Raw genomic sequence first — 20,811 nt, 5'->3', positions numbered from 1 at the left:
TGCTTTGGTATCGGCTCATATATATTACTGTGGCGAGGAAGACTGGACGAGGAGGTAATGCCCCGGTTACTTACCGGTAATCTTCATTACTCCGAGTCCTAGTCTTCCTCGCCACAGTATAGTTTCCCTTCCCTCCCGGCCCTGGTAGTGGCTTCATGTCTGCGGCTTGGTTATCAGATCGAGCTGGTTTGTTTGTATCCTTTTATAGGATTGGCTGAAGCCACTGGGGGCCATATTGGAGGAGGGAGGGGAGACTAGAGCGCTGCTCTTTTATTTACTTGGAGTTCTGTGTGGAGCCGGAGGCTCATATATATTACTGTGGCGAGGAAGACTAGGACTCGGAGTAATGAAGATTACCGGTAAGTAACCGGGGCAATACCCCCCAGTACCTATCCTACAACCTTACCTTAATGGGAGGTAACAGACACTCAAGGAGCGCCAACTATCTACTCCTGAAACCCTCTCGTTTCAGAAAGAAAATAACTTCTGACAGAGCATTCACCGGAGCGGCACCAAGAATATGGAACTCGCTACCTCCGCGCATCATAAAAATCTCCTCTACACCACTATTCAAAAGGGAAGTAAAATCATTCCTGATGAGCAAATTCCTCTCTTAATTCCGCCAGGCACTGAACCAGTCTAAGACTTCTAACTTGTTTACTCACTCCCCTTAATAACACCTTCGCCTCTATAACTTACGCACACTTGAACTTGTTCCTGCTGCTCCATGTTCGTTGCTGCTACCTACCGAACCTTGCAAGAAATATTTTGATACTTTGTCTGATCTGTTTTTTTGCAAAATGTTCTATACTTACTCTGCTTTCCTTGTAAAGCGCTCTGATACCCTACCCTGGGTCTTGTTTGCGCTATAGAAAACTCTAAAAATAAATAAAATGAAAATCGAAGTTTTACACTCATTTCGTTATCCTCCACAATCCCTTGTGCCACCCACGTCACTCACTTTGTTATTCTCACACAAAAGATGTCTGTGTTCTAAGAACGATGCACCAACTATGATATTGATTGCTGGAATGGAGGTGTCCTTAGTCATGTGCTATTTTCATGCAGAAACGGTTGGAGTGCATATCTGCTTAAAGTTAGGATCTGCATTCATAATATGATTGTTGGAATAGTTATCTACTCTGAGTGGTTTGCTGCCCTCCTACAGATAAGTGCTGAAGCTAGAATTTCATTGCCTAAGACACCCCCCTTTAACCTTCCTACCCTGTGTACTGTACCACTTCGCTGCACACCACGTGGTGGTCTTAAAGTTGTCACCCGTGTACGTGTGGGTTTTGGTTGAATCTTGCGCTCCGCACACAGAGTTAATAAAAGTAGGTGGGCATGGCCTAGTTGGTTCATCAAGAGCTAGCATTGAACCCGACAAGTGGCTCTGTGTCGTTACTGAACCTGCACTACTCAGGGCCTACAGCACATGGCGCAACCACTTTACACTGATGACGAGGCGAGTATTCAGACTCAAGCACAGCTGCCACCAGCGGTGTGCCCGCCAACTCTTGAGCCGCCTGCTTGCTGTTTGAGGAAGCACCTTTGGGCCACGAGTGCGGTCAAGTCCCGCATCCTGCTCCCAGCCCACAATCAGCCAAATATATGAACGGTGGGCGCCTGCTGTGCAGCATCAAGTCTTCCCAGCCTACACAACGTTTGTCGGACTGGCTTCGTCTGAGGTGGGTGTTCCCTATATTCCCACTGCACCGACTCTCACCTCTACGGCCGCGTGGTGCCCAGCAGCTAGCGCTGCCTTGCTGTTTATGCCTGCCCCACCCCCAATCAACTGTGAGGAAACAACCCCCCCACCTGCACTTTACTGACGCTGTGCAAGGAAGCCCAGATCCAAGACAGCAGCAGGAGCACAGAAAAGGGAGCACGCCCCACCCGCCAGCACTCTCTTGCTTACTGGGAGGATATCCCCAGACACAGTGTACTTCCAGAAGCAGGTGCAGGCAAAAAGAATAACAAAAAAAGAAAAGTAACAAGACAAAAGAGAAGGCACAGAGACCATATAAGGACAAAGTAGACCAGGACTGCCCTCACCATTGTGAAGCGGTCACTGGCAGTCTGCTGCACGCCACTCTGTGTGACGGCAACCCTCGGACCGGCGGCTGTACCACCAAACATCACGTGGCGTCAGTGCTCGTGCCACGAGGAACCCCAACATGCAATCAAAGCATCCCTTCTGCCAGTTGACCATGCCACACAATGGGCTCAATTTCGGCAAGAGAACCATTTATTGTTGACCCAAATAGAAATACTGTGTGGAACGCCTCCAATTTTATTTTGAGGGCGTCTATACTGTCGTGGAAAGGCGCCAAGCTCTCCTATTGCACCTGGGGGGTAAAGCAATTCACAAAATATACAAGACTCGGGTTGAAGCGACATCCAAGTCATACGCAACATTACTCAGGGCTCTTAATGCACATTTTGAGCCAATAGCGAACAGGGATTATGAACGATTCGTGTTCCGTCAAGCCCGACAAGAGCCAGAAGAATCAATAGACACCTTCCATTTTCTGCAAAAAGAACTAGCAAGCACCTGTGGCTTTCATGATGAACAGGAAGAGATAAGGGGTAAAATAATACAAGTCTGTTCTTCAAGAGTCTGGGAATTGCTCCAAGGTATTTTGCCCCTCGAACTGTCACAAGAACTATCTAAAGCCAGAGTGTTCCATATGGAGGCCATCATCCACCGACCAATTAAAATGGAACTGGTCAATGCAGTCCAACCTTGCCACACTCCAGGAGCTCAAAAACACCCACCAGGAAAACAAAAACAATGAGGATACTGTGGAGGACAGCCCCACAAGCTAGCTGAATGCCCCGCCAGAGGTAAAAGGTGCTCCACCTGTGGCAATATATAACCATTTTGAAAAAGTCCAAGCAGTCACAAGCAACCCCGACAAACCAGAAAACATGGACAACGACCTGGAAGAGTATACTGTCCACACCATTTTTGCGATGGGAGCGCCTCGCTTACCTCGCCGCCCGCTTTCGCAATGCCAACTTCAAGTTGGGCCTCACTCTGTCACAGCAACCATCAACACTGGCGCATCCATCAAACTAATGTCTGTGGACAAATACCGCACCCTAGCCAAACCCTGGAACTGGAGAAAGCGAGAGTAAGGGTTTTCACGTATGGACAGGCGCATACATTACCTTACTAGGTTGTTTCAGATCACCAGTGTCCCACAAGGATGCAAGTGTTGACACCATCATCTATGTGCCAGATGGGGGACACAGCATGCTGGTTAGCGGACAGACGGCAGAGGCACCTGAAATTATATTTTTTGCCCTCAGAGTACAAGAATTGTCTACCATCCTTCAAGAGTTTTCAGAACTGTTAGAAGGCATAAGCTGTTTTAAAGAGAAAGAAATGAAACTACACATTGACCAGTCAAGTCAGCCAGTAGCCCCATGATACCGGCGGATTGTGTTTCACCTCCAGCCAAAGGTTGAAGAGAAGTTAGAGAAGCTGGAACACGCAGGCATCATCGAAAAGGTGACAGGCTACACCCCATGGATCTTACCGATTGAAATCACAAAGAAGTAGAAGCAGCCCGGGGAAGTCCACATCTACGTGGACATGTTACTTCCTAACGTCGTTATCAAACGTGAACGCCATCACACCCCCACCGTAAACAACATCCTTGGAGAACTCATCAGAGGAAAATAGGTCTTCAAAGGTTAACCTTCGCTCAGGATATCACCAGTTACCACTCAACCCTGAGTCAAGGTATATAACCACTTTCTCTACTCATGTCAGCCTGCGGAGGTATTGCTGCCTTAACTTCGGCATAGCCAACGCCGCTGAAGTCTTGCAGAACACTATACAGGAAATATTCAGAGCACTACCAGGAGTTATTATTGTCAGCGATGACATTCTGATAAGTGCCAGGTCAGTCAAAGAACATCATGAACACCTCTGGAGTCCTGCAGAGTATCAAACATTCTGGGCTAACTCTCCACTGAGACAAATGTGAATTTCTAACCCAGCGAATCAGTTTATTTGGTTATACCTTCTCGGCAGAAGGAGTAGTACCTGACCCAGAGAAGGTACAAGATGTAGAAGAAGCCCCAGCGCCCACTTACATCTCAGAAGTATGGAGCTTCCTTGGTGGCCTCACCCAACCTCTTCAGGAACTCACCAATGCCACCTGGGGTGCAGAGCAAGAAGACGCATTTCGTAAGACCAAAGAAGCTATATCTGTGGACATCACTCTTTCATACTTCGACCTGCGTAGGCCAACAAACATCGCCGTGGACCCCAGGCCAAAAAGACTTGGGACTGTTCTCACCAAACAACAGCCACATGGAGGTTGGAAAATCGTTGCCTATGCTAGCAGATCCCTTACCAAGACAGAACAGCGATACTCTTTGATTGAGCGAGAAGCTATTGCCATACACTGGGAATGCCAACATTTTCAAATATATGTGTATGGGCACCCCTTAAAGATCAGGAAAGGACACAAACCCCAGTGCCCCTATTCCAAGGATCTGTATCCAAACCACCACCTCGTATTCAGAAATGGATGCTCCAGCTGCAAGAGTATGACTGCCATGTTGAATACCAGCCCATTGCCACCAATCCAGCGGACTGCCTCTCTCACCACCCTCAAGCAGCAACCCCTAAGAAAGCATAGGAGGCGAAAGAGAAGAAAGAAAATGTTTAATACATTGCAGAAAGGTCCCGGCCGTTGCCCCCTTACCACTTGATACCATCCGACAGGCCACCAAGGAAGACAAGTGCCTCCAAATAGAACTAACTGAAGTCCTGTCAGGAGAGTGGAGGACCCTGAAAGCCCACCTCTCTCAGAGGAACCCAGAGGCTACGAATGTCCTGGAATCCTTATTCAACATTCGCCAAGAACTGTCAACGGATGCGAGTGGGTGCCTGCTCAGAGGACCACGCATGGTGATCCCCACCAGCCTCATCAAACACGTTGTACAACTGACCCACAATGACCACCAGGGGATAGTCAAGACCAAAAATAGACTCCACACTGAAGTATGGTTCCCCGGCATGGGTGAGATGGTGGAGGTAGCGATAAGGTCATGACCCCGAGGCCCTTGCCCCAGTGCTCACTGAAGAAGGTCCACAGCAGCCATGGGATTGCACCAGCCTGGATTTTGGCCACCTACTGGTTTGAAGATATGCTCTGGTTGTGATAGACGACTTCACCAAATACCTGGAGATAGAGCTCATTGGGTCACAAACAGCCGCCGAAGTCACTGCCGAGATGGAGAAGATGATTGCCACTCTTGGCCTCATGAGAGAGTTGTGGACGGACTATGGGCCAACTTTTCAGAGCCAATAATTTGCAGACTAACTCTGGTCCTGAGGCATCAAGCTTCGCAAGATAACACAGCGCTGACCGCAGACCAATGGAGAGGTCAGGAGCTTAATGCGCACACTGAACAAGGTGATGCGCATTTCTCATACCGATCAACAACCAATGGAGAGACCAGTTTACGGATTCCTACATGAATATCGGCAGACGCCACACTCAACCAATGGCCAACCCTCAGGGCATGCCAGCAAGGTAAGTGTTGTCATTGACACCATCCCACATCACCCTGAGTGGAGCCCAGACTCCATTGACAAGGAGAGGTTCTCAGCAGGAGGACTGCAACCAATCAGCGAGCCAGTGACAAACGTAGGGCCAGGTGTTCCGACATCCAACCAAGAGACTCAGTATTTGTCAAAGAGAGGCACCCAGGCAGCAATTCTGACTACCTTTTGAACGCCAACCATGGTCGGTGGTGAGGCGCCAGGGTACCATGATAAAAGCCCGAAAAGGGGATGGAGAACTCACCTGTAACATCTCTTTCTTCAAAAAATGTCAAAGGGTCGCCTTGCAGAACTACCAGTTTCTCTTCAGACACTGATCCTGTTAGAAACCGATGAAGGGGCACAATCATCGCCTGTGGCTCTGAGTCCGAGGGAGGCCTCTTAGAATCCAGTGGAGACATGGCCAAACCCCGGCTCCATCAGATAGCTCTCCAAGCAGTGTTTCAGGCATCAGCATCCTTCACTTTAAAGTCCTCGGGCAGGAGTAACCACTACTGATAACATTTGGGAGCCTGCCTTGCACCATCCACCCGCCTGAAGAACTTCCTAGTCTGATGACCCGATGTGACACCAGGAGCTGGGTATCCAGACACAGAACCGTGACCTAGGGCGTGATAATGTTATATGTTGTCAATGTGTAACATCATGTCGGGAACTTGGTTATTGTTATGCTTTATTGAAGTTGGGGAGGAATGTACTGTACCACCTAGCCGCACAGTGTGGCGTGGTCTTAAAGTTGTCACCCACATACCTGTGGGTTTTTATTGAATCCTGCGCTCCACGCACAGTTAATAAAAGCGCATGGGCGTGGCAAAGTTGGTTAGTCACACGCCAGCATTGAACCCGACAAGTGGCTTAGTGTTGTTACTGAACCTGCACTATCCAGGGCCTACAAGTGGGGCAACCACTTTACACCCTGCTCAGTTTGGGTAATCCTGCTTCCTGCACAATAGATTTTCCCGTCCCCATGACCCCAGATCTTCCTTCCACCCTGACTGCAGACTTACCGCCCTTTCTCCTGATCCCCCTGCTCCCTTCACTTTAGCCCATCGTATCTCTTCCTCTGAATTCCCAAATCACCTTGTCCCTAGATTCAACTTAGCTCCTGTCATACCAGACTGTACCCCTTTTTACTCAATACTTTTCTCCCACTCTTCAGTCCGGACCTCACAGCCCTCTTCACACCTGAACCTCACTTCAGACCTTTCTGCCTTGTCACTACGTATTTTGCAGCATCTCATTCTAGCCTTTTTTATTTTTGCAGGGTTATGTGCAGGATATTCTTTACCAGGACAGTGAAGAACGGATCCAGCAGTGTGCTAAGCGTGATGGGAAAGTGCCCCTGGTATGTCTCGTGGTTTTTTATCTGCTGCTAAATGTTGGCAAAAGTTGTAACATCAAAGAATATGGATAAAAACTGTCAGTCTCCATCAGTCACCTGATGTGTCACTTGTATGGAGGTGTAGTCTGTCCCGGGCTCCATGGTCCTTCCTTGTAGCCCTCCTTTGGTGTTCTGTTTGCCCTAGGCCCTTGGGGTCTCGGTTGTAGTCTTCTTCTCGAGGGTGGTCTGATGAAGGCTCCTGGACTCTCTCTTGTAGACCTCCCACCATTGCGGGGTAGTCTGTCCCATGTATGCTCTCCAAAAGACCTACTCAGCCCCCTCTTTCCATATTATATTCCTCACTCAAGAGGGTTGTGCCCTTTGGTTTTCTGCTCTCCTTTGTACTGTTTGCATGTTAAGTCTATATTTCGCTCCTTAACTCTCACTTGTATCACTCCCGTAGAGAGCTGTTGACCCAGGTCACTTTCGAGCCCTATTTTGCCGTTTCACCCCCTGAACGCTTGTGGTTGTGTTTCCAGGTATCCGGGATAGTCTTCTTCTCTACTGATATAGCAGAGCGGCTCCTGGCGACCCACGTCATTCCACCACTTGATGCTTGCACATACATGGGGCTGGACTCTGGGGCTCAGCCCATCCAGGTAAGACCAGCATTTGAGGTGAGCAGGAGGCAGCTCCACTGGTAACGCACTGCTATTGGTGGAGGTCTTGCTAGTAAATGTGAACTGCTAATTAGAGAAGACCAAGTTTACACTTCTTTGCTGGTACTTGGTGTTCCTCTGTACATTGGCTCTATTTTTAGTAACTTATTCTGGTGACTGGACATGTTGCTGTGGAACAGACTCTTGGTGAGAAAAAGGCGAAATAGAAATAGTTTTCACAATGTAGAATAACCTTTATACTTGTAATGTTTACCTGTACTACTGAAGTTGTCTTCCAGAGGGAATCAAGTACGATAGCAGCTTCAGTTGTGCATGAGACAATTCTTTCTCATGTTATTCCAAATTACCAGGTGGAATCTGAAAGGCACACTTTAGTATTGAATGTCAACATGGCCAGTGCTGTAAAGACATTAGTTCAGAGTGAGCCTTGATTGGATGTTCTGGGCATGCCACCTTACTTTGGGAGGGCTTTGGGTGTGTTAAGCACCAAACTCCACTGTATTCTCCTTTTTTAGGGTCAAACACCTAGTTGTGTGTTATTTATTCAACCCTATAAATTCTAACTCAGCAGTCAGATTTTATCAGGTGCGACAAATATTGGTCCAAACACCAGGCCCCTCATAATGCGGGCCATGGAGGCATCATAAACATAATAGCATGTATTTGTAAAGCGCACATTCACCCAGAAGGGTATCTTGGCGTTGAAAAAACAGACGTTTATTGTTACCCAACTCAATGATACTCATTTTATCGACCTCCGAACGATGAGTGTACCCACCGGGATTTGAACCTGTGACTATGAGGTCAAGCACAGGCCCCTACAGTGGCTGCATTAGTCCGTTAAGCCACCAGATCCGTCATATGGGTAGGACTGGTGAAGATGCATTTGAGGCATGTCAAACACTCTGCGTGCATTTTGTAAAAAAATTCCTGCACTGACCTCAAGGTGGCAGTATGCCCAAAATTTGGCATGGGGGTGAAAGTAAGAGAGCTCTGTCCCCTGTTGGCAAAGGCTATAACTGATGATTAAGTGTTTCTCATCCCCAAATGAGAGTGTTTTTAAAATAACGTTTGTGAGATCTTCGCCCCCAGCTCTCACTGTTCTTTGACATCCTGTGGTGCATGGCTAGAGGGGTGACGGAAGAGGAGTTCCTGAAGGGAGGCGTCTACAGCTCGGGCGGTGCTATGAAGAGTGCCAGGACGGTGTTGTGGAAGGAGCTGCATGATGTGCCACTCAGTATCGGTGGGTGAAGTCAATTACACGTTTTACAGCTGCTGTTGTGACTATATTACCTTTCTGCCAGTTGTCCCTTTGGGGACGCCACTGTCCCGATGTACTAAGAAACCGGTCTCAAAAAGTGTTTGCAAATTGTGCACTGACTTTTTGTCAATTGCCTCTAATTCTGTGATACGACCTATGTACTAATAGGTCAGGTCACAAAATCTCCTGTCACAGTGGATCGCAGAATGAGCGTTGGCTAAGCATCCTGTGATTCTGGGCAAATCACTTAATCTCCCCATGCCTAAAAATGAATGTGTTCTTGTGTAATGTAACTGGTGCTCACGTAAAGTGCTCCAATACCTTCCGGTCAAGTTGGCGCATAATAAATCTGCAAAAAAATTAAATTACATACATCATGAATATTAATTTGGCAAGTTGCTATTTACCTTTTTTCATGCTAATTTTCATTCATAACCACATAGCACTTTACTTTCCGTTTTAGAGAGTAGGATGTATTTTGAGGTAGGCAGTGATGGCGCTGGGGGAATGAATTATCTATTGAGAAAAGAGGACACGTTTGTCAGTGGTGCAAGCAGTAAAAGGCTGTTTATTCCAAGTCTTTACGAGTGGTACACTCCTTGAGATGCCAGGGTATCTGTATGTACCTGGACATCCTGCAAATGAAGGCCTTTTCAACACTGAATGACCAACGCTATAAGTATCGATTTAATTCTCAGAAGATGTAGACGTCTAGTATGAAGCATTAGAGACAATGTTTAATGGCATTATTTGGAATGTTATTTGGGAATACTTGTGTTTGTTGCCAGTTTTATGGTACTTATGTTTGGCATTTCCGTTTCTTTATTCATATCTATTTTTTTCTCATCTTTTCTGTAATTAGCCATGTTTAGTTTTGTTTAGAAAAAGGAAGTTGCACCTTATGTATTTCTAATTATATTTGACCGATGAACACATTTGCACGCTTGGATGCCTATGAGCTTTCAACGATGTGAGGAGACGTACAATACAGCAGTGTTCAACTGAAAACATTAACATTGTCATACAAACATAATAATCCCATCTACATTTAGCTTAATTACACAGTTTTGTATCTTTTTTTTCCTTAATTCCCGTGCAGTTCATGTGCCCAGCACGTGGACTGGTGATCATGATGGAACAGTATGGAGTTTCACTAAATACATAGTTGCAACTTTTTTTGTTTTAAAAATACATGGACGGGGACAATGGTAGCCAGTACCATGGGTCCTCGTGCAAGGAAGGAAGTGGCCCCCACTGGCTACTGTTTAAACGGTGAAATGCAGCTATTATCAGGGTTCAGTGGGCCTCATATCGACATCACATAATTTCCTGTCTTTTTGTGTGGAACCGGAAAGCGCCTTATTTTAGCATAACGGCGTATTGTTATGTCTCATTGTTCAGCCCCTGCCACCAGAGTCCGTATATCTTATTTTACACATTCTGGCTCCGTACCTTCTGCCAGGGATACCCGGGCGGCTGGTCTGGGCGCCAGTACGTCACGAGTCTCTCAGTCCGTTGAATAATGGCGGACCGCTTCCCTCCTCCCACTTACCGAGCGGGGTGAGGAGTCGGATAACGAGCCGGATAACTCTGCGGGGAGATTCTGCAGTTTCAGCTGCTGCTGATACAGCAGATACACTTTTGTGACATGACTAACCGCTGTAATCAGCGAGCGGCCGGCGCTGGCCCCGGGCCATCCCTCAGCCGCAGGCACGAGGCGGGAACAGCGAGCGTTCTACAGGAACTGGCCCGGGGCACTCTGGGAACTCCGGGCAGAGACTATAGAGAACACGTTGATCTAAGTCAAATTCTCACCGGAGCCTCAGCACAAGCAGTAGCGCAAGTTTATTGTTGTAGTGACGCAATGTCACAAATGTTAATTTTCCCAATTATTACTTGCTGCAGATTTATGCTTCCGTTTGAGTTTTTTCTCTGTCATACGGAATCTGCTTGGACAGAAAATAGGTCAGGGCACCCGAGTCAATGTGGCCCCTATTAATGAATCAGATAGCTAAACAAGTTGCCAACATTTGTAAATCGGCGCTACAAAAGGGGGTGGTGACGGACGGAGCATCAGAACCAATCAAATACTCACACCCATTCAACAGATCTGGGTTTGATCCATCACCGTTCTTTAGCCCACTCTGCCACCCCAGTTCAGACATGGCCATATGCAAATCAGTCTGACCCTGTGCCTCATGGTAACAGTCCAGCCCGAGCTGCCAAGCCATGCCTTCCCTGGACCGGAAACAAGCTTCCTAGGACCGGTTTCTGGCATTTCAGCCGTCTTTAGCCAGGCTTGCTTGAATCCAGTGGCAAAGTGAGCAAGGGACTCACGTCTGAGCATACACTGCCAACTTATGGCGAACAAAGCGGTACAAAAGGGGGTGGTGATGGACGGAGCATCAGAACCAATCAAACACTCACACCCAGTCAACAGATCTGGGTTTGATCCATCACCGTTCTTTAGCCCACTCTGCCACCCCAGTTCAGACATGGCCATATGCAAATCAGTCTGACCCTGTGCCTCATGGGAACAGTCCAGCCCGAACTGCCAAGCCATGCCTTCCCTGGACCGGAAACAAGCTTTCTAGGACCGGTTTCTGGCATTTCAGCCGTCTTCAGCCAGGCTTGCTTGAATCCAGTGGCAAAGTGAGCAAGGGACTCAACGTCTGAGCATACCCTGCCAACTTATGGCGAACAAAGCGGTACAAAAGGGGGGGGGGGTGATGGACGGAGCATCAGAACCAATCAAACACTCACACCCAGTCAACAGATCTGGGTTTGATCCATCACTGTTCTTTAGCCCATTCTGCCACACCAGTTCAGACATGGCCATATGCAAATCAGTGTGACCTTGTGCCTCATGGGAACAGTCCAGCCCGAACTGCCAAGCCATGCCTTCCCTGGACCAGAAACAAGCTTCCTAGGACCGGTTTCTGGCATTTCAGCCGCCTTCAGCCAGGCTTGCTTGAATCCAGTGGCAAAGTGAGCAAGGGATTCAACGTCTGAGAATCGGGGTAGTTTTAAACTTGTTAAGATACCCTATAAAGATATTTTGGAAGGCATGGGAGACTACTAGCATTTTTGCTTGCTGCAGACAATGTTTGTGGTAATGTCCAGAAATCAGCAGTAAAGACAAGCATTGGAAAACCAATAGGGTTCGCCTATGCAAGAGCTATTTACTTTGCCAATGTCTTTTAGCAATGTTGTACAGCAGTGCAGCATGGCTAAAAGTTTGTAAAAAAAATTGCTATGACGCCGCAAGCACTGGCCGAGTCATATCATTTTTTTTTCTTCTTTTTGCGGGTAGAAGTGGAAAACACGGACAACAGGAACGAGGGTCGGATGGGAACAGCCAGCAAGAATAACACAAGAGAGGGTGGTTTGCAATGAGACTTTAAAAAAGCACTATGATGTGGCCAGCACAGGCCGTATCATATCACTAACTTGTCAGACCAGCCCTTTTGGCACTCCTGGATTGCCCTACATGCAGGGCCACTGGAATTATGTGATTTCTGCCTAGTTTTGGATTTGCTGCATTTGCAATATATTCCATCATCTGCTGCATTTACTGCAGATTTCACCCCAAAAAATGTCTAGTTCAAACAGATCAAAAGTCAGTAAAAATGCAGCAACACGTGTAGCATCACAGTGGAAGTCCCTTTCTTAAGGTTGACTGGTTACCTTTCTGTTGCTTTTTTCTGTATTTGGGTGTCAAAGGTGTACTAATGAGGTGAAACCTTTGCCAGAAAGTGTTAACTTGTAAAAAAGCCAAAATAATGAGGTATTACTAAAACAAAATGTACCACATTATGCTGCATAGTTTGCCCTTTTTTCCGCAGAATTTAGTCAACTCTGCCTCATACTTTAGTCTTCCCTTGCCGATTAATTCCAGTGGTTCTGCCTATAGGACAGTCCAACCAGCTGTTGAACCTCCTGCATTGCTTGCGCACCCTACTTTGTATCTCGCAACGGCCTTTCTGTGCATGGTTCCTTCTCATTCTTTCTGTGTGTTTGGAATGAAGGGCTCGTTCTGGAAGAGGATAGTTGGCAAGGACGTCGATGTGTACCGCATTGTATGGATCATCAATGAGTGCTGGAGGCTTATAATTAAAGATATCCCTTCTGCTGGAAGTTTTCGACTTCCGTGTTTCTCTCATACAGAGAACTAGTACACCATGGCCAGCTGAGGTGGAATATTCCTTCATACAAAGAAAAGTACAGCAACAGCAGCAATAATGCAAGCTTTCCTCGCAGGCAGCAGGAGTGTGAAGTGCCTAGTCAGCTGTTCGCCTCTCTCTCATGAAAGGGCCTTGAACGCAGAGGTCTCTAGCTGGGCCTTTATTATACGCAATCTCCCTGCTCCTTCAATCTATGACCTCTCTCTAGGCCTTTAAGACATTCTTTGGTGACTTTCACTTGTAGCAGCTGTTGTGATTTGGTCGCTCAGCAGACCGAAGGAGTTAGACTAGCTTTTTCATGGGATGAGCTGTGGTACATAGATTCAGTTGTACTCTTTGAAACTTCTAGATTTGGGTCATAATCCTGGTAGACTCTTCTAGGGCACAGTACACTCTACATGAGTATGAAGTCTTTCAGTTATTCTTTTCTACTTGACCACATAGTGTGATTTTGGGCAAATTAATTTACCCCCCCCTTGTCTGCCCAAACAAGGATTGATTAAAAGCGTGGTTGGAGCCAGAGATTTACAATGTGTACCTCTGATCAGCAAACTAGATTGAAACCCTTAACCATTCTCCTTCTGAATGATCCCTCCACCCCAAGTCAAGGCACTTACAATGAACACTGGCAAAGAAAACAGGTTTAGCATTGGCTGCCAGTCTTTTGGCTTTGTAAATGCTTGTTTTGTTTTATCATAGTTTTTATAAAACTTTATTGTTGGGAAAGCTGCCGGGCCCTCATCAATTAAAAAAAGGTTTTGACTAAAAGCAAAATTAATTTTTGGTTTCAATAATCACACATTGCCATAGCAGTCCCTGGCACTGAATGTAACTACTTTTTGTGCTGCCTATGATCCTCGATGAGGCCCGTGCCATACTCTCCCAAGCGATGGCTGATGGGAGGGACGCAGATAAGTTCAAGATCAGATGTGGGCTGGAACGACTGACTCGCTAGGCAGAGCGTCTTCTTCATCGGTGGCCTTACGAGGACACGCTTGCCTGAGGAAAGCTGTTTGTTCACGGGATGTCCAAGCTTCGCTTATGGACATGCTCTTTGATGGCTCCTATCTCTTCAGAGACAAGGCAGACTCTACACTGGGGCGCTTAGAGGATAGAAGAGCTAAGGTCAGGTCCTTGGGCCTTTCCATGGCCCCCGAACCCCAATCCACCTTTTGCTCCTTTCGTGGCCACGGAAGGAGTTTCCTACCGTGTCTCTACCTACCCAGCCACCACAGCACGCAAGCTTCCCATCTCCTGCGCGGCCAAGGACTTGGTACCCACAGACCACATGGGTCGAGTAGCCAGAGCTTAGGCCAGTCCACCACCCCCCGGCAACTGCAGCCTCCAAGCCTCTTTAGTTTCCCCTCCAACTATCATGGGCAACCAGTGGGAGGCAGGTTATGACATCACCTGCACCATTGGAGGTCGATAAAATCCAATCTCTGGGTTCTCCAAATTGTCCAATGGGCCACTCCCTCCTTTTCATGACCACCACTCCACTTATGCCACCCACTTGCAGCAGTCTCACAGAGGACCATCTCTCCTTACGCTCTGCAGTGGGAACTGAAGTTCCAGTTGGCGCAGAATCAGACGGTACTGCAAAAGATCTGGTGGTGGTTAACAAACCCTGATTGGATCAGTGGCAGACCCCTCTCCCTTCCTTAACCAGATCTGACTGTAGTGACAGATGTGTCACTCCTGAGATGGGGAGGCCATCTGGGAGAGGTGGAGATCAGAGGCCTCTGGTCTCCAGTGGAATCCAGACTCCACATCATCCCGCTGGGCTCAGAGCGATCCGACTGGCATTGACAGCCTTTCTACCCTCCATCAAGGTGCAGGTGTTCAGAGATAATACCACTGCCAAATAGTATTGCCACAAGCAGGGTGGGATGGGGTCGTGGATCCTTTGTCAAGAGGCCCTGAGCCTCTGGACATGGCTGGAACATCAGGGCATATTCTTGGTGGTTCAAAACCTTTCAGGCACTCTGAACACCAGGGTGGATGAACTCAACCACAGATTCCTAGCAGATAACAAATAGCGTCTTCATCCAGAGATGGTGCAAGTTCTCTATCAGCAGTGGAGAGAGGCTGGTTAGATCTGTTCACCAACGCAGAGAACACGCAATGTCAGTGGTTTTATGTGCTTGAGTTTCCGAGGCAGCTCTCGCTCGGAGATGCTTTTCATCTCGAGTGGAGCTCAGGCCTCCTGTACGCCTTTATGCCCATACCACTCCTGCCCAGAGTTCTCAAAAAGATCAGGAATGCCTCGGTCCAAGTAATCCTTGTGGCTCCGGACGGTGCTCAGATAGGTTAGTATCCCAAGCTGTTGAGCATGGCCATCGCTCCTCTGACTAGGCTGTCCCTTCGGGAGGATCTTCTTTCACAGCAACAGGGGAGTGTGCTCCGCTGGAACGCTTTCAACACTACACCGCCATGCGTGGAGATTGAGCGACGAAAGTTGCCAGCTTTCAACCTTCTGCCTGAAGTCTGTAATGTTATCTTGGCAGCCAGGTGCACCTCCACCAAAACAGTATACGCCTGCCGTTGGAGCAAGTTTGTGGCATGGTGTGAAGAAAAACAGGTTGATCACCTATTCCCCTTTTGGTTCCCCTCTTTCAGGTCTTTTGTTTATTTTTCTCTTGCCCAGCAGCGCTCTGCTGTGTGTTCCTCAAAAGGTTATCTTCCTGCCATTTCAGCATTTATGCGGTTGCCAGATCAGCCATCCCTGTTCAGATCCCCTATTGTGCATACATTTTAGAAAGGTCTCCAACACAAATTTCCTCCTTCACCCTTTATCATGCCTCAGTGGAATCTAAATTTAGTACTCGCTTTTCTCATGTGCACTCCCTTTGAGCCGCTACACAACTATCCTATCAGGCTACTTACCATCAAAACGGACTTTCTGGTGGCCATAACATCTGCCCGGAGGGTTAGTGAGCTCCAGGCTTTGTCATCTAAGTCTCCGTACCTCAACATCTTTCCGGACAAGCTGGTCCTTCGCACTAGGGCTTCCTTGCTTCCGAAGGTGGCCAGTCCCTTTCATGTAGGTCAATCCATCATCCTGTCTACCTTTTTGTTCTTCCTTCACTGCCCAAAAGAGTTCTGGATGGACGACCAACTCTTCGTGGGGTATGTTGGAGCCAAGAAAGGGAAGGACGTGCAGAAATGGGCCATCTTTCGGTGGATCGTGCTCTGCATTAAAATCTGCTACACATTTGCCTAGAATCAACCCCAAGAGGGTTTGCGTGCTCATTCCACTAGATTGAAGGCTGCGACCACTGAGTCAGCACACAAAGTCCTGGTCCTGATCCTCTGCCAGGCAGCAAAGTGGGTTTCTCTGCACACATCCACAAAGCCCCTTCTGCCTGGACAATCAGGTCCATTGGGATAGACACTTTGCCCGTTCGGTACTGCAGGACGTTTTGGTGTGAAATTGTTTTGCAGACCTACTTACAGGGAGGTATTACTTGGGTATCTATTCTAAGGTAAGGAATCTGTGTCTAGAAGTCTCTATCAGAGGGACAAGTTACTTACCTTTAGTAACGCCTCATCTGGTAGAGACCCTATCTAGCTGCAGATACCGTACTGACCCACCCATCCTCCCTGCTCCGCAATTCGATTTTTAGGGACAGGGTTTTTCCCCCTTTCAGGGCCCTAGTTTTACACACTGGTTGTTGGTGTTCTTCATGGTTCCATGCTCCTGGCGTGGAAAGTCTAGAAAAGAAAGTGATGTCAGTGCGCTGGGGTGGCACCTATATACGCACCACGCACGGTACTTCTGGCACGGACACCGCGGCGATGCAGAGCCCAACAACACCACCTACCTGCACGCAGGGGTACTGCTCCCAAAACATTTCCAGATCCAGTCTGATACCTGGGGATAATTGTATGGTAAGGAATATGTAGCTAGATAGAGTCTCCACCACATAAGGTGTTACCAAAGGTAAATAATTTGACATGAACATCTGTCCCACCATTGCCCTGACAACACTACCATGAGAGAACAAAGAGCTGTCAGTTTGTCATGTGCTCTGTATGGTGCTGCTTTAGGGGAGAAATATTACGGTCTATTAAACTCCAAAAGGAAGGCTTTTAGACAGTGCGCAACCTGAACTCCTTTCATCTGGCCTAAAATTTGACACTCAATCAATATAAGGCACATTGAAGTAAAGTGATTTACATACAATCACTTAATTTGGTCTAGTGGGAAAAACACAAAATTGAACCCAGGTTTGCTGGTTACACATTGTGCAGGTTAGTTACTGGAAACATAGCTCATTTTCCACCAAAGGACAATGCATTGTAATAAATTATTTAACGACCTAAACGTCTACAATTTATTAAAAAAACACAAGTATCACCCGTTACAAGGAAAAAAAAATGTGCCTGGGATGCTTACCTCAGCTCTGTCTTAGCTCGCAGGCTCCATGCGATGATGGCCCAACCAGATTAAGACATTTTGGCCGAGCCATACTTGAGCCTTGCTGGGCCTGCCTGAGATGCAAGGATTGAGCACATTTGAAAGTCAATTTGGACATGTGCATCAGTGTACAGAACCTCAATATGGTAAAATGGGCTTACAATAGTTACTGCCTCTTGTAGCTGGGTAAATTATAATTGTACCACCTTCCAGTAGCGTAGCAAGGATGCTATGGACCCTGGTGCAAATAAGGAAAATGGCACCTTTGACTGCTATTAGGGTAATAAAGTACAGCAGTTATCAGGGTTTTATGGCCCTCAGGGCTCTTAGTCCCGGTGCAACTGCATCTGCTACACCAATGGTAGCTACACCCAGCACCCTCCCACACAGTAGAAAGTTCTCCATAGGAGGAGCTGACGGGCTCCCGGATGGCCACAAATCCTACAGTCTTTTGGCCATTCATCTTTGTCTGAGGCACCCCTAGACGGATTTCATTGTGAAAGGGCTCAGGCTTGACCAGGTTGATTTGAAATGGCACCGCATTGGAGTATGTGTTGGGAGATCTCACCTTACTCCAGCAGCTCTTAGCAACAAAAGTACTTAAGCCTGGTAATGGTGCACGCAGTAACTGTTAATTAACTTCTGTGCATTAATTAAATAGCAGAATTGAAATATTACTACTTGCTTCATCTTTGGTGCAAATACATGAGGCATGTTTTAAACATTTAGAGGCAGAGACTGGAATGGATGGCCTCTGGGGTCGGTAACACATTGCTAATGCTTGAGCCAACGTTATCATTCCAGGGGAATTAACTGGCTTTTACTTGGAAGAGAATATAGTGGGCATTTGAGAACATTGGGCCCCCTAGGCTGGATCCCACTGGAATATGTGGCAAAAGCCGCTGAGAGCGTGCTTTTGCCCGTAGGTATATGATCAGTCAGTGGTGGGGAATATCTACCTGCACATCATCAGAGTATTGGAATAGGATTGAAGTGCAGTAAGTGTAATTGCATTTACATAGCGCTTACTACATCTGATGAGGCTTTAAAGTGGTTTATGCCAGGGCGCATGGTGCTCTGGAACGCAAGGTTGGTGGTTAGGATAGTATTATTGTTTACTGCTGGTTACTGGGATTAGTCTTGTGCGCCCAAGCAAACCATTCCATGCATTCACTGCAGTTTCTTTCTGGTAGATTAAAGTAATAGGCGTTAGGTCTGATCATTAGTGGTAAACAGGAAGATATGTGAGTTCATACAGATGTTTCGTGAGATTAATAGATGAGATAAAGGAGATTGGGTAGTTCGGTTGCAGGGGTATCACTTCTAAAAAAAAAAAATGGCCACGTTGGGTTCATGCAAGCTGGGGATGAGGTGCCATGCAATGAATTCACATGATAAAGATTTTCTTTGAAGAACCCATTTGCTCCTGTTTCCTGACCACTCGCCTGAGATCTTGAAGGGTTAGAGGGTGTTTCTGAGAATAAAGAAAGAGCTGACTGATGGGCAGGTGGCAACGACGTTTGGTCACACCTCCAAAATGAGGGTCGAGTTGGGGAGAATGCAATGCATTTTTACCCCCTATGAATCTGCTTGGGAAACAGCCATTACAACACAGCAGTTTCCACGCATGCCATTACAACGCAAGCGTTACATCGCATGCTTTGTAACAATGCGTAAACTTTACTACGCATTTTTTTACAACATATATCCTTTTACCACACATGCCTTTACAACGAATTTCGTTGTAAAAAAATATAAGCATGATCGTGGAAACAACATAGTGCAGGGTTAGTGTTGTAGGGTTTGGGGTAGGGCAAGGGCTGGTCATTCAGGGGTAGGGTTTTAGGGTTTAGGGCAGGGGAAGGGTATTTTTTTTGGGAAGGGTTGGGGGCTGGGGGTGAGGTGTGCCATGGAACGGGATTTGAGTTTAGAGTAGGGGTCAGGGAAACCTTTACCATGCATATGTTTTTACCAAACATGCTTTTACAACAAATTCCGTTGTAAAGGCATGCGTCATAAACATATATTCATTATAAAAATATGCTTTCGAAAGGTTTGCAATGTAATGGCATTCACATTGTGATACATGCGTTGTACAGGCATGCATTACAACGGAATGCGATGTAACGTCATACATCCAATCTGCTGAGTGTTTCCTTTCTTTTCTCATGAAGTTGAGGCGCTGGGCTACTGGCCCTTTGAAGTAAATATGGGGGGTGGAGTTTGAATTTTGAGTGGCGGGCTGTGCTACATTTTCTGGACCCTGGGAATTTGCCTGCTGGGAGTGGACGGGCTAGGCCATTTTGAGAGCTAGCTCCCTAATTGGCTGTGATACTGAGTTTTTTCCATCCTTGTCTCTTTTCTTGTCCTCTTTCTCCATATTGTATACTTTTGGGGATCCAGGCATTGCTCAAGATTATTTCTCTACCTTGTGTTAATGTTTCCTAAATGTATTAAGTTCTGTTTTCTGAGATCCAGTGGATGGATCCTAAAGAGGAACTAAAGGTTGATGGCACAGTGAATTGTAAAGCCTGTTTTTAGTGTGCAATTTCTAAAAAGAAAATGTCAGAAAAGAAGGGTTCTCCAAACAGTAGCTTGTGATGGATGATCTGACCAGGCGTGAACCTCAAAGCTTCCTGATACTACATACTAGCTGGCGGCCTGTCGCGAAAACAATGGAGAATTTTATTTCAAGCAACATCCTGCCAAATCAGAGAGCTTTAAAACAGATGTCATATGTTATCTTTCTATGGAGGATGACCGGAGGTGATGGCCCAGGGCACTTCCTCTATGCCACAATAGCACAGCTGTGACTGACGCAGCATTGACTCATCCTGTCATTGTGCAACATGTGAAAGGGGCAGGGTGGACAACCCTGAAACCACTCTTTAATGTACAGGAAAGTAAATTCCAATATAAGACAGACGTCTTCCCATCACAAAGAAGGCCAGTGTGGCCCTGCACAGAACCACCAGGTGAAGCGTGCCCACTGAAACCCAACAATGGAAAGCCTACAAATACCACACAGGCAGAGATCTGCAAGGCCTCCAATGGTAAGCGGCATGATCTGAAAAGAGACAAGCTATGCAGAGAGCAAGGCACAGAAGTGTGTGGGTCTCCATTTCCAAGGAGAGATAAATTGTCAATGCATTGACTGACTGACCTTGGAGTGAAGACCTTTTGGAACCAGAGGTGAAATCCTTGTGATCCTAATTCCTCCCTGCAGAGGGTATCTGCTAAAGTCCTCTCAAGCTTCAGAGAAAACACTGTCTTGACAGGAGTTCATGATACCTAGCTTATCACATCTGAGGCTCTGTCCCACAGAGAGGGGAGGGTTTTTATTATTTTGTATGATTTG

General features: G+C 46.9%; 1 protein-coding gene across 5 annotated transcripts in view; it reads left to right on the top strand.

The window, feature by feature from the left end:
* The window catches only part of FCSK (fucose kinase), an 808,393-nt gene that overhangs the window by 660,917 nt on the left and 126,665 nt on the right, over positions 1 to 20,811 (top strand). For all 5 annotated transcript variants that reach the window (XM_085639472.1, XM_085639470.1, XM_085639473.1 and 2 more), the window contains 3 exons: positions 6,852 to 6,932; positions 7,448 to 7,567; positions 8,681 to 8,831. In XM_085639472.1, coding sequence (XP_085495598.1) covers positions 6,852 to 6,932; positions 7,448 to 7,567; positions 8,681 to 8,831 — 352 coding nt within the window. The remainder of the gene's footprint in view (positions 1 to 6,851; positions 6,933 to 7,447; positions 7,568 to 8,680; positions 8,832 to 20,811) is intronic.

Source organism: Triturus cristatus, chromosome 12 (genome assembly GCF_964204655.1).
Source record: "Triturus cristatus chromosome 12, aTriCri1.1, whole genome shotgun sequence".
Lineage (NCBI taxonomy): Eukaryota > Metazoa > Chordata > Amphibia > Caudata > Salamandridae > Triturus > Triturus cristatus.
This window is presented reverse-complemented; position numbering and strand designations above follow the sequence as displayed.